Source organism: Silurus aristotelis (assembly GCF_946808225.1).
Source record: "Silurus aristotelis genome assembly, chromosome: 4".
Lineage (NCBI taxonomy): Eukaryota > Metazoa > Chordata > Actinopteri > Siluriformes > Siluridae > Silurus > Silurus aristotelis.
The window spans coordinates 33,770,279-33,785,278 of NC_139577.1; the positions used below are offsets into that span (position 1 = coordinate 33,770,279).

The 15,000-nt window shown below is 39.1% G+C and overlaps 1 protein-coding gene across 1 annotated transcript in view; it reads right to left on the minus strand.

The window, feature by feature from the left end:
* The window catches only part of LOC310724779 (teneurin-3-like), a gene marked incomplete at its 3' end in the record, with an annotated part of 164,927 nt that overhangs the window by 52,807 nt on the left and 97,120 nt on the right, over window positions 1-15,000 (minus strand). Inside the window, exon 4 of the mRNA XM_083539050.1 lies at window positions 5,117-5,342. Within this exon, the coding sequence (XP_083395176.1) occupies window positions 5,117-5,342 (226 nt within the window). The remainder of the gene's footprint in view (window positions 1-5,116; window positions 5,343-15,000) is intronic.

Sequence of the window (15,000 nt, forward strand, 5' to 3'; positions counted from 1 at the left end):
CACACAAAATGGATGACAAAATGATCTATAAATTACGATGTTTTTAGTCTCTAGTTAAACAAAAATCTTAAAAGATGCGCAGAGAAAAAAAAAAAAAGATTTCTGTCCCGGATATAGAAATAAACATGCACTGGTTTGAGTTCCCATGTCGAACTTAGATAACAGTGTTAATGAACACGTTTTCTTTTTTACTTTCTCTGCGTCACGTCAAAATATTACCTACTAGTCATTTAAAATTGTCATTCTTCATTCTATGGCTTGGACATGTGCAGAGGAGGGACATGGGGTATATCAGTAGGAGAACGCTGAGGATGGAGACACCAGGAAGGAGGAAGAGAGGAAGACCAAGGAGGAGGTTTATGGATGTAGTGAGGAAAGACATGCAGGTAGTTGATGTGAAAGAGGCAGATGTAGAGGACAGGGGGGTATGGAGTGGAGACGGAAGATCTGCTGTGGAAACCCCTAATGGGAGAAGCTGGAGAAGATTTTTTATTCTGTATAAAGAATAATGTCTATTTATAATTTATATATATATATAAAACACTAGACACACCATGTGATGTGTTTAAAAGCATGATTTAGACGGGATCTAGCACCCAACGACGTTAACTACAAATAATAATAAACATTAAACACCAGGACCAGCAGCTTCAGGGAGACGATTCTTTGCTATGACCATCACTATCAGCATCATCAGCAACATCTAACTGATCTCCACACTGCTAACACTGCCTACAATCATCATACAGGTCTACACCTCTCTGCTCTTATCCTGTATTATCTCTATAGAATTACAACATTATAACTCTATATAATTATTAATTTATTCTATATCCTATTTTATATAATTCATCTGTTATACACACTGTTTATAAGCTTGGGTTCTGTATACATGTAAACAATGTACATACAATATATCTCATAAATAAATATAAAGTAAATCTGTACTGTTATACAAGCTGCGTATTGACTACTCCAAAATATATTTTATATATTTTTTTAAATATAATTTCTATAGTATTGTATCTATCTATCTATCTATCTATCTATCTATCTATCTATCTATCTATCTATCTATCTATCTATCTATCTATCTATCTATCTATCTATCTATCTATCTATCTATCTAAATCAATCAATCAATCAATAAACTGTGAATATTTTAAATACATTCGATTAAAGGGGCGGAGCTTAAATCAGTTAAAAAATAAAAAATAAATAAAAAATCTAAAACGTTTAGATTGTATGTGAACATTATCGTAACCGTGATCTTAGCAAGGTGTTGAAGAAGAGTGGAAAAAAGGAAACAAATAAAACAATGGTGATGTCAGTCGATTAGTGTGATTGGCTGATTTGAAGAGTGTGAATGAGGCTCCGCCCCCTGCTGCTGACCTGATGCCGCCTGTCGCTGGGTGAAATCAGGCCGTGATCCACTAACACGCTTCTAATTCCCATCTCTGATGTTAAAAGCTCAGCTGGATGAGTATGGGAGAGGGAGTGTGTGTGTCCGTGTGTGAGTGTGTGTGTGTGTGTGTGTGTGTGTGTGTGTATGTGCATGTGTGTGTGTGTGTGTACTGGAATGTACGGAGGCAGAAAGTCTGGCAGCGTCTCTGATTGATACAACAACATTACTGTAACTACAGCGGGGTCCAAAAGTCTGAGTCCACTACCAGGAACTGGTTTTTATTCCATCAGGTATCAGACACTCAGATCAGATTTTACTCCACTAATCCTCATCGCTTCAACATTCTAACATCCTACAGACACACGCACACGCACACGCACACGCACACACACACACACACACACACACACACAGAGTCATGTGTTTATTATATGTAACGGCTGTAAAAGCATTCGTGAGAAAGCACTGGTATTAATAGGTGGAGGTTTCTATCGCAGCTGATTGTTCACAGGAACGCGCGATTGAAAAAATACGTTTTATCGTACAAAAAATATGTATAATTAAATAACCAGACAAGCGGGAATGTTTTATAGAACATTCACAAAAAATTATTTCCATATTTAAAAAAATATATATATATTTTTTATTATATTGTATATAAAAATATATAGAATTTTTTTTTTTTATTATATTAAATGTTTGAATTTATTTCTTCACACACAAACACACACACGTACTGTATGTGACTCTCAGGACACGCCTCGGTCTCAGTAGTGCTGTGATGCGTCACGTAGCCGCAGCGGTGCAGAGAGAACGCGCTCCAGATACAGTTTAGGAAAAGAAATCGATCTACATATTAAATATTGGTCACAAATTACTGGTCACTTTCTAAAAAATATAAGAAAATCGCATCCACCTGTAATTATATATAAATAAATTGGTTTACTGACGCAAATCTATTAAAAACTATTCATTTGCGATATAAATGCCAATTGCCAGCTTTTACCAGGTCTATCTATCTGTCTGTCTGTCTGTCTGTCTGTCCGTCCGTCCGTCCGTCCGTCCGTCCGTCCGTCCGTCCGTCCGTCCGTCCGTCCATCTATCTATCTATCTATCCATCCATCCATCCATCCATCCATCCATCCATCCATCCATCCATCTGTCTATCATTAGCTTGTTTTAGAAGCATGTTGTCCATTAGTTTATTAGGATATTGATATCATATTTTCCCAGCCATGCTCGCTCTCTCTCTCTCTCTCTCTCTCTCTCTCTCTCTCTCTCTCTCTCTCTCTCTCTCTCTCTCTCTTTCTCTCTTTCAAGCACAGTGTGTTTTTAATTAAAAAACAGCACAAATTAATTAAAATAAAAACACACCGCTGTGTGAATCGTGTTTCCAATCAGATTTCAGCATTTGATTATTTTCAATTTGATTCCATCAGAAATAACCTACTGCTCATTCATGGTGCGTGTGTGTGTGTGTGTGTGTGTGTGTGTGTGTGTGTGTGTGTGTGTGTGTGTGTGTGTGTGTGTGTGTGTGTGTGTGTTCGATGACAGGGCCAGGTTTACACATTACATACACACACACACACACATGCTTTGCATACACACACACACACACACACACACACACACACACACTGCGTACACACACACACTCAACACACACACACACACACACACCAGTGGTGTATAGATACAGTTTTTAAAATGTGTAAAATTACTATTACTTGAATGTACTAAAGTATCAAAGTAGTGATTTATTATAAATATAATGTTCCTATTATCTATGATCTATTAATAGAATTGAATATTCATTATATAATTTAATATAATTATTATAATAATATCTAATAAATGATCAAGAGCCCAAAACCTTCTTTTCAGCGATTTTAAAATAATTGTGTAAATGAGGTCACGTGTGTGTGTGGTGAGTTCGAGTCTGGAGTTTCTTCATTATTTATTCCTCTATAAATGTTCTGCTTGCTGTTGAACTGATGCTGAACTGTATGTTGATGATCAGTAGATTCACCAAGCACCAATGGAGGTTTTAGCTTGAATGACGCCCCCTGGTGAACCACGTCGTGAACCAACGTCATCAACTTCAGTCATCAACAATCAGCTTCAGTCACTGGATGAGAACCATAAACTCCTTGGCTGATTGTAGCCATAAGATTCATACAACATCAAATATTCTTATAATATATGACTTTATATGAGTCTTAATGCTGCATTGGAGATTCTCATTACTGACCTCAGTTCAGGATCTAATCAGTACAAGCACTGAAAACCTTTAGAACATCACCTCAATCACAGGTGACCAAATCAATAAGTGCTGTTTAACTACAGTCAACTAGAATAATTAGGTTGTAATTTACTATAATTATATGAATTATATTAATATTACTTTAACCGTGACACGATATAATAATTGACGTGACCGTGCAAAAAAATGGTAAAAAACAAACAAACAAACAAACAAAAAACAACGATTGAGTCCTGGGGACTGCCCATGACGTCTTAATCCGCAACTGCCAAGCGCCAAGTTTAAAACAGAGCGTTCGCTTAAATCTGATTGGTGACTTGCTGCGTTTTTGTCCTCATAAATAAAAAGGATCGACTGATTTCACTAAATGCAGTTGAGTAAAAATGTATATAAAATTTTAAAATGTAGTGACGTTACAGTAACAAACTCCATACGTGGAAACACTCCAGTAAAATAGAGACACAAAAAACTACTTAAGTACAGAAACACATTACATTTGCTTCATTACTGTGCAACACTGACACACATACACTGCATACACACACACACACACACACACACACACACACACACACACACTACACATCTATCTATCTATCTATCTATCTATCTATCTATCTATCTATCTATCTATCTATCTATCTATCTATCTATCTATCTATCTATCTATCTATCTATCTACATCTCTTTTTCTCTATCTGTCCATCCCATTTGCTTTTCATCTCATCTATCTCACTCTGAAGATCACCATGAACACATTTCTTACACAGCGAGGACTCATATCAGGAACACACACACACACACACACACACACACACACACACACACACACACACACACACACACACACAATCAAAACCAGAGACTTGTACAGTCCCCTGAGTTCATCACTACACACATACACTGCATGCCCGAAGGTTCCACCAGGATGTGGTTCTTCTCTGAAATGTAACCACAAACTTGGAGGCACACAATTGTATCGGACTGATCGGATTGTATCACTGGATGCGGGAGACCCAAACCTGCTCCAGCATGACACAAAGTACACAAAGAAAGCTCCATGAAGATCTGCCTTCCATGGGTTGGAGGTGCATGGAAGATCTCCTGCTATGGAGCTCCAACCCTATTGGTATTAATTAGTATGAACACTGACTGCACCCCAGGCTTCCTCACCTTCTGACCTACATCAGTACCTGACTTTACTAACACCCTTGTAGCTGAATGAACCGGCCACAAAATCGAGTGGAACATCTTCTCAGAAGCGTGGAGCTCAATATAAAAGCAAATGTGGTGTCCACAAACTGGACTATATAGGGGACACATATTAAGAATGAGACACACACCTTCGAAAACACATGTGTGTTGAAGATCAATCTTCAAAACCCCTTCTGTGTGTGTTGTGTGTGTGTGTGTGTGTGTGTGTGTGTGTTGTTGTTGTATCATCTCACCGGCTCTCCAGTGGCACATTGCTGCCCAGGACCCAGCTGTCCTGCAGCGGGACGGACTCGGGTGTGGTGGGCAGCTCGGCGGGCGGGGGAGGGGCGGGGCTTCCGTTCCGCCGGCCAATCACTGAGCTGTGGTTCAACGCCGTCACCAACGGCTTGTGAGGGGGAGGAGCCGGAGGCAAGGTGGGAGGAGCCGAGGGGCCCTGGTGATGCTGATTGGCCACTTGCTCTGCAGAGACAAAACAAAAAAACTTTTTGTTAATAAAAGGCTAACAGAAAACTTTTCATTAATATTATTATTATTATTATTAATATTATTATTATTATTATTATTTGTATTATTAACTAAGAAAATTATTGGTAACGAAGACGAAGGCTAGCAAGAAATCTTCACCGCGAGCTTGGCTACGTTCATGATTGCGATTCAAACGCACTGAAAAAGGAGAACAGATCGGCGATTTAAAAATAAAAAAGAGAATGTGGCTAAGTGGGAGGATTAGTCGCCAGAGCAGGAGTGTTTGACAGATGTGTGTGTGTGTGTGTGTGTGTGTGTGTGTGTGTGTGTGTGTGTGTGTGTGTGTGTGTGTGTGTGTGTGTGTCGCAGGTCTGTAATTAATTGTGGAGTTGAAGTCAGAGCGTGAGCATGGATCTGAATTTTTAACATCTGGGAGACGTTACAGAAGAGCGATGATGGATTTAACTGTTTGCCACTTTCTCACACACACACACATATACACACACACACACACACACACAAACTCTCACACACACTCAGGGATGATTAGAGGGCTGTAATTGTGGTCAGAGGATTGCGGCAGAAGCGACGTTCCTGACGCCCGACATCATAACGGCCCCGAGCGTGTGTTGACTCCTCCACCATGTTGACGTGTTCGACGCTCTCTGATCTCACGACACGTGAGAAAAACGAAAACACGTTTAAGTCCCAGGAGATGACGATTAAATATTGAGGTCAGAATTATTAACTAGGATAACGTGATGATTGGCAGTGGACAGGACGGAGGGTGAGACGTGTAAGACAGGGAGACGTGTGAGACGTTCACTTTCAGCCATAGACTCACTGTGTGTTCAATACAATAACTGAGTGATACAAACTCACAAAAATGAGAGAGAATTATGAACAGAGAGAAAAAAGAAAGAGAGGGAGAAACTAGCAGAGAAAGAGTAAGTGAGATGTACAGAGAGAGAGAGAGAGAGAGAGAGAGAGAGAGAGAGAGAGAGAGAGAGAGAGAGAGAGAGAGAGAGAGAGAGAGAGAGTAGATTCTCACAGATGGGGTTTGTGCTGCCAGACGTTTCTCCCCAAAAGGCTGCCATGTGTTATTTATACAGCACTCGGACAGGAGAAGCACATAGTGCCAGGTCTCACACACACACACACACACACACACACACACACACACACACACACACACACACACACTCACACACACACACACACACACACACACACATATACACACACACACACACACACACACACACACATAGACACACACATAATTTCTTTCTATATATTAATCTACATTTATCACTTCTTTCTTTCTTTCTTTCTTCTTTCTTTCTTTCTTTCTTTCTTTCTTTCTTTCTTTCTTTCTTTCTTTCTTTCTTTCTGTCGATTTCTCCCTCTCTCTTGTCCTTTATACGCTGGATTCTTTTATATTACCTTTCTCTTTTTCAAGCTCTCCATTTTATGACTCTCTCTCTCTCTCTCTCTCTCTCTCTCTCTCTCTCTCTCTCTCTCTCTCTCTCTCTCTCTCTCTCTAACAATCCTGTTCACTGCTGCTGTTGATGATTTGTGTTTATTTAGTAAACCCCAGCATGCATTGCCAGACAGACGGAGTGATAAGAAGGCAAGACGGAGGGGAATAAAGAGGTGTTTGTGTGTGTGTGTGTGTGTGTGTGTGTGTGTGTGTGTGTGTGTGTGTGTGTGTTTCACTACAGGTCAGTGGGTCATCGATATGCACTGATCTGGAGGGAGTTGACGAGTGTGTACACATCCTGCCTCGAGGGTGATTCCCCCCTCACACACACAGACACACACACACACACACACACACACACACACACACACACACACACACACACACACACAGACACAAAGTGCTGCCTAAAGATGGGCCTGAACCCAAGCAAAGAGACAAAGACGTATCTGTTCTGTGTCCAAAGCTCAGACAGGATTTGTGAACCAACACACACACACACACACACACACACACACACACACACACACACACACACACACACACACACACACACACACACACACTCACACATACACATACACATACACACACATATACACACATTCCAATATGATATAATAATAAGATGATGCTTAAAAAATTCTAGAATATCCTTTTTTCTCTTTGTGTGTGTATGAGTGTATGAGTGTATGAGTGTGTGTGTGTGTGTGTGTGTGTGTGTGTGTGTGTGTGTGTGTGTGTGTGTGTGTGTGTCTGTGTGAGTGTGTGTGTGTGTATGAGATTAGACCAATAGAGAGCCTCACTTACAAAGCCTTTAAAGCACAAAGCATTAATTTCAGCTGGGAATATACAGCAAAATAGTAAAAGAACACACACACACACACACACACACACACACACACACACACACACACACACACACTGTGGTTAACACTAAGACTAGTGTGGCCACAGAGTGTTATAATAAACCCACATCCTGCTCCCCATACTGGAGCATACACACACACACACACACACACACACACACACACACACACACACACACACACACACACACACACACTAACTAATTGACACTTTGTTATTAAAAACAAAATACAGGTGTGTGTGTGTGTGTGTATGTGTGTCTCATTCCTCCTGCTTCCGAAGGAATTTCGACTAATCCTGTCTGCTCCTACAGAAGCTTTACCAATTCCCACCCACTCCCCCATTGAGCTCACAAAGATCTCACCTGCTCCTGAAGGAATTCCAACCCATCTCACCTGCTTGACCAAAGTCCAAAAAAATTCCTATATCAATCCAACCTGCTCCTCAAGAACTGACCAAGTTTGTGTCCATCTGTTCCTCAACCAAAATCCAACCCATCTTTCTCATTCCATAGGAATTCTGACTAATCATAGGCAATCCTTAATAGATTCCAATCCAAAACATTTCTGTCAATTTTACCGATCTCCTCAAGGATAGTTCTCCATTTCTTCACATTCTCATTGGAATTCCTTTCAAGCCAACCCATTCCTATTCTGACCAATTCTTAAAGGAAATCTGACCAATCCTTCCCATTCCTAGTGGAATTCTGACCACTACAAAAGCATAAGATTCCTCTGACCAAATTTACTTATTCCTCTGATCAATCCTACTTCTTACAAATACTACATATTCCCATAACCATTTATTTCTCTGACCAATCTGAGCAATGCTACACAATCCCACAAGTATTCCGACTAATTCTTCCAATTCTAAAGGAATTCTGTCTAATCCTATCATTTCCCATAAAAATACCTTTTGATCCAATCCAATTCTACCTATTCCTACAGGAATCCTGTCTAATCCTACACATTCCCATAAAAATTTCCTCAGATCCTATCAACTCCAATAGGAATTTTTGACCAATCCTACCCATTCCCATAAGCATCCTAACCAATCTATGTAAAATAATAAAATAATTCTTACCAATTCTACCAATATTCCTACTAATTCTACCTTTGAATTATAAATTCGGATCAGTCCTACCTGTTCCACACTCATTCCATCCTATTTACTTCTTTCTTTTCAAAATATTCAAATTTTACAAAGATTTTGACCCTGACCAGGATGAAGCATTAATCTTCATACAAACTCATTCATCACACACACACACACACACACACACACACACACACACACACACACACACACACAGCTGTCAGACTTCACGCTTCTTCTCTGTGACGTCTCTGTTAATTCGTCTCCATTCTACCGCCATATGTTTGTAACACAAGTTCCAGTCGGCCAGTTTATCACACCGCTCTTTCTCTCTCTCTCTCTCTCTCTCTCTCTCTCCCTCTCTCTCTCTCTCTCTCTCTCTCTCTCTCTCTCTCTTCTCTCTCTCCCGCACACACACTCTCAGTCCAGCTTCCTGCTGTGTACATACCAGTGATTTAAACCACCATGACCCTCTCAGACGTGACCTTTAACCCCTGCCTAGTCAGCCTCAGGGGGAGACTGATGGACACAACAGATGCACAATTTATATTTTAATTGTGGTGTGAAACATGATCGCTTTATTTATATATATATATATATACTGTATGGTTCTATTTTATGGTTATTTTGAAAGACACGTGCATATTCCTTTTTTTTTTTTTGTAACAAATTCAGCAAATGCTACAAAGATTTTCCAACAAATCTATAAATGTCCAGATGTTCCATGTTTTTTTCATTGGAAAATACTCCCTTAGCATGAAAAACAGCTTTACACACTCTCAGTATCCAGACAGCTCGTTTCTCCGAACATTCAACTGCAATACTTTGCTGTGTCTCTTGTAAAACTTGAATATGTTCTTCTCTATTTGGAGATTCTTCTTTATCCCAGAGCAGTTCAGTAGGATTTAGATGCGGTGACTGGGCAGGTCGTTCCATGATAGATATCACTCCAGACCAATGTTTGCTCTCTAAATAACACTTATAGTACGGTGTACAGTAAAGTCAATTCCAATAAGCCGCCGTCCAGACGGAACTGCATGGTGTTGAAGTATGGAATGGGGGCCATGTTGTTTCGGGATTCCTTTCACTTTCCAGAATAAGTCTCCAACCTACACTGCTCCAAAACAACCCAATGAAGACAACGTGTCCAAAAGCATGAATTACTGGAACCATGTTCTGTGGTCTGATAAGACTGAGATAAACTTGTTTGGCTCAGATGGTGTACAGCATGTGTGGCAATGCCCTGGAGAGAAGAACCAAGAAAATTGTGTCTTGTCTACAGTCAAGCATGTTGGTGGTATCATAATGGTCTGGGGCTGCATGAGTGCTCTGGTACAGTGTAGCTGCGGTTCATTAAGAGAAACATGGATTCCAACATGTACTGTGACATTCTAAAGCAGAACATGATGCCCTCTCTTCAGAAACTGGGCCAAACGGCAGTTTTCCAACATAATAACGACCCCAAACACACCACCAAGATGACAACTGCCTTGCTGAGGAAGCTGAAGGTGAAGGAGTGGTCAAGTATCTCTCCAGAGCTGAACTTTATTGAGCACCTGTGTGGATCCTCAAGCGAAAGGTGAAGAAGCTCATTGTGTCGAGCATTCAGCAGCACCATGATGTCATAATGGAGGAGTGAAAGAGGATCCCAGCAACAACCTGTGCAGCTCTGGTGAATTCCACACCCAGGAGCATCAAAGCAGTGCTACATAACACTGGTGCACACACACAATATTCACACTTTGGACACAGTTTTGAGATGTTCACTGAGGGTGGACTCACTTTTGTTGCCAGTTATTTAGACAATAATGTCTGTATGTTCTTATTTTCAGAGGACAACAAATCAGTACTGATACACAAACTGCACACTGATACTCTAAAATATATTCAAGTGTAATTTCTATAGTTTTGTCACATGAGAAGATACTAAAATGGTTGCTGAAATGTGAGGGATGTACTCACTTTTGTGAGATAGTGTACAGTATATATAGCCCAGAGAAATGAGGTAAAAATGTTACAACAGAGATCATGTAGTAATTATCCAGGCAAGGTAGAGAATGAAGTATAAGGCAAGTAGGATTTAGAAATGGAAGTGACAAGGCACAGAGTGTAAACAGCATTAATAATGTACAGTACAGGATTTGGGTCAGAGTGAAAATATAGAGTTAAATATTTTCCCTTTCATCTAACAATGAAAAACGATGTGCTTTAAAAAATAAAACCCAAAAAAACACGAAGGCCAATATTGAAGGAGCGTTAGTGCTTATAGCGTCACTCCGCTTAGCATTTTTATAGCCAAAGTCCATTACTCCCGGGGTCAGAAACGAGCCGGGCGTCATCTCTGTAGTGTAATAACCATATTAAAAATGATTTTTCGTGTTCATTAGATAAATTGAGTCGAGCGCAAATCATTTTTAGTGTCGATCCGCTCTAAGTGGGGGAAAAAATGGTAAAAATTAACGAGACGTTTTGACCCGAATGCAGGGTTAAGAGGCTCTTTCTGATTATGATTTTACAGGCAGGACTGGATCATGGCCTGTATGTGTGTGTGTGTGTGTGTGTGTGTGTGTGTGTGTGTGTGTGTGTGTGTGTGTGTGTGTGTGTGTGTGTAAACTCCTTGCACTTTGTTAGCTCTTTAATGCTTTTGCAAACACACACACACACACACACACACACACGAAGTGTCCACAATATCATACGTGTTTCAGATCTTCACCCAGAAGCTGATGTGAGAACTTCATCAGTTTTGGGAAGAAGATGAAATCTATGTGTTTTTGCGTGCAGACTTTCTCTTTTTGGGAAACGTCACTAATGTGTGAAGATGTTGAAGTAGCATTTCAGAAGCAGGTGAGTCGCAGAGACAAGGACGGTGTGGGGAATTTTGACAGGAAGTGCAGGAACAGGGGGGATTATTTATCAACAATTTCCTAGTGTGTCTGTTCTGATCTGTCAGACCAATCTGGATATTATGATCAGTGTTCAGACCTCAATGTTCAGGGTTTAGGAATGAGTGTTCGGTCCTCAGAGTTTAGTGTTCAATATTTCCCAAACTTCAGTGCTCAGTTTTCAGTCTTAAGTACTCACTCGTCAGCATTTGGTCCACAGTATGCAGTGTTCAGTCCTCAGTGTTCAGTCTATTTAGTCCTTAATGTTCAGTACTCAGTATTTAGTCCTCAATGTTCAGTCCTTAGTATTTAGTCCTCAATTTTCAGTCCTCAGTTTCAAGTCCTCAATCCTCAGTATTTTGTCCTAAATCTTTAATCCTCAGTATTTAGTCCTCAATGTTCAGTCCTCAGTATTTAGTCCTCAAAGTTTAATCCTTAGTATTTAGTCCTCAGTGTTCATTTCCCAGTGTTCAGTCCTCAATCTTCAGTCTTCAGTCCAAAATATTTAACTTTCAACACATTATTATGCATAATTATTAAGAATCTGTTTATTAATGTCAGATAAACCCACAAGTTCATCGTACAGTTTTCCATCACAGAGTCATTAGTAGTTTAGTTTTCATCTAAGCTTGTATGAGAGCTGAAAGCTGCTGTAAAAGAAAACTAGTCAACACCCTCCGGCTCGATGTAACGCTGTTGACTGAGGCACGCTGAGTTTTGAAAAGGTTAATCCATGTTACGAGGGAAGGAATCTCGTTTTAACACGGATTTTCAGGTCTTTAATTCCCATCATTCACTACAGTTAAGAGCTCTGTGTGTGTGTGTGTGTGTGTGTGTGTGTGTGTGTGTGTGTGTGTGTGTGTGTGTGTGTGTGTGTGTGTGTGTACTGGAATGTACGGAGGCAGAAAGTCTGGCAGCGTCTCTGATTGATACAACAACATTACTGTAACTACAGCGGGGTCCAAAAGTCTGAGTCCACTACCAGGAACTGGTTTTTATTCCATCAGGTATCAGACACTAACACGATTTCACTCAGTTGATCCTTTATTAGTGAAGATATCGATGTCCTGTTCACACAGAACTCACAACGCGGACAATTTCTTTCAAAATGTTAACACATACATGCTACTAAGAATTAACCACTCGAGGAAAACTCACCACATTGCTGAGTAAAGGAAAAAATAAAGCGTATTTTAACTAGTTTCCTAGAGTGAGTGCTATTGCTGATGAAAATCCATGATGAATGTCTTTAAAAAAAAAGTTTGTGAAATTAACTCATATTTGCTAGATGGTTACCACAACTCCTTCGGGTGTTTGAAATTGTACTGCACTAACCTTGATAGATTCTCTCAAAAATCCTGTCAGGTTAGCTCCAATTAGCTAACTAGCTGGTGGTAACGCTACCTTTTATTTTAACCCTGTCAAGCTAGGCTAGTTTAACCAACTAGCTAGTTAGTGTTAGAACCGTGTTTTTTACAAATCTGTAACAATAATTGTAAAATAATTGTAAGAATTCTCTCAGACAAAATCCTGTCAGCTTAAATAATATATACTCATATTAGCTAGCTAGCTAGTAGTGTTAGCACTGCCAATCTATAAATCTATAACGATTATAATAATAAATTAATAATTTTTTTTTTTTTTTTAAATGTCAAGTTAGGTCCTATAAGCTACCTACATAGTGCTAGCGCTGCTATATATATGAACATTTTTATATCAGGAAACAGTAACTATGATGTCAGGTTATCTCATGTGCGCTTCCATGTTAGCTTTAGAAGTAAATTTTTCTTAACAGGTTTTATACAAATCTGTAAAAAAAAAAAAAAAAAGATTCTCTAAGAATTTCTTTCAAGTTAGCTCATACTAGCTAGCTAGCGAGCTAGTCTTAGCATTGCTATTTATGATAATTGTCAGAGAAGAAAGATCCAGTCAGGTTAGCTCATATTAGCTAAAGTATAACGTTAACATGACATCATTAACCCTCTAATCTACTATGCTACTATATTACATCTACCCCCGACCCCTCCTCCCCTTTTACCCCACTACACATTGCTAAATACCCCGGGATGTGTCGCAGTGGAGACTTACACACGGCCGAACACATGTTATTGACTTTTAGGGTAAATGAGACGGTAATTAGGAAACTCGAGACGATCGATAGACTGAATGCCAATGATCCATCGCTCCATACTTTCTATAAATGAGCTGTGGCTCTTATTGTTTGGCCAGAAAAAAGAAAGAAAAGAAAGAAAAAAGAAAAAGAAAAAGTTGTGTTTGTGAAGGACGTGAGGCACAGGTACAAAGCTCAATAGGATGCAGTGTTGTAAAGGACTGCAACTTCGTCTAATCAATGACTGTCAGAGCTTTCAGAGAGCACAATAGACTCGAAAAACAAAGTGAAAACACGAGGAGGACCAGGAAGACAAGATTCATTCACATTTTTGTTTTAAACGATTAAAGAAAAAAAAGAGCTCCTAAGTCTTATGATAAACAAATCGAGTTTATCAGCAATTTGAGGTGCGGTAAGCTGAGTTTAGTGTATTCAAACTAGAATAATAATAATAATAATAATAATAATAATAATAATAATAATAATAATAATAATAATAATGATTAAAAAAATCTCTTTCGCTCTCTCTCGCTCTCTCTCGCTCTCTCTCTCTCTCTCTCTCTCTCTCTCTCTAAACAAAATAATTATTTATTGAAAATGTTTTAAAATGTGTGTAAAAAGTGACTTAAAATGTAAAAAAAAACAATTAACTTAAAAAATGTTCAAAAAATTATGTACATAATTTTTTTCCATATAGTCCAATGTAAAAAAAATTAATTAAATAAACATTTTAAAAGCAAATAATGTAGTGCAGTGGAAAAAAGGAAAAAAAGGGATATAGTTCAATGTTGTCAAACGTAAAAAAATAATACTGAAAAAAACCCTAATCTAATGCACAATGTAAAAAAAGCAATAAATGTAAAATAAAACAATAAAACAAACAAACAAAAAAACAAATTGCAACTGCAAACAGCGTAAACATGCTCCAGTCAGAGCTGCTGTTGTTGACAACGAACCAACACCTTCTAACCAATCAAAATCCATCTCACCCTCGCTGAATATGTAAGTTATATCCACTATACCGATTCTGCCCAAATGTATAAGCTTCGCCTTGTCAATAACATGAATGCTATCTAGCAGATAGCGAGGGAGTGTTTATAGAAAAGTTTTTTCTGGGTTTATAGAAAGCAGATCAGCTCGCCCGGTGGAGGCACAGAAGACATTACGCTAACTGGAGGCTATTAGCGTTCATTGCTTGTTAGCTAGATT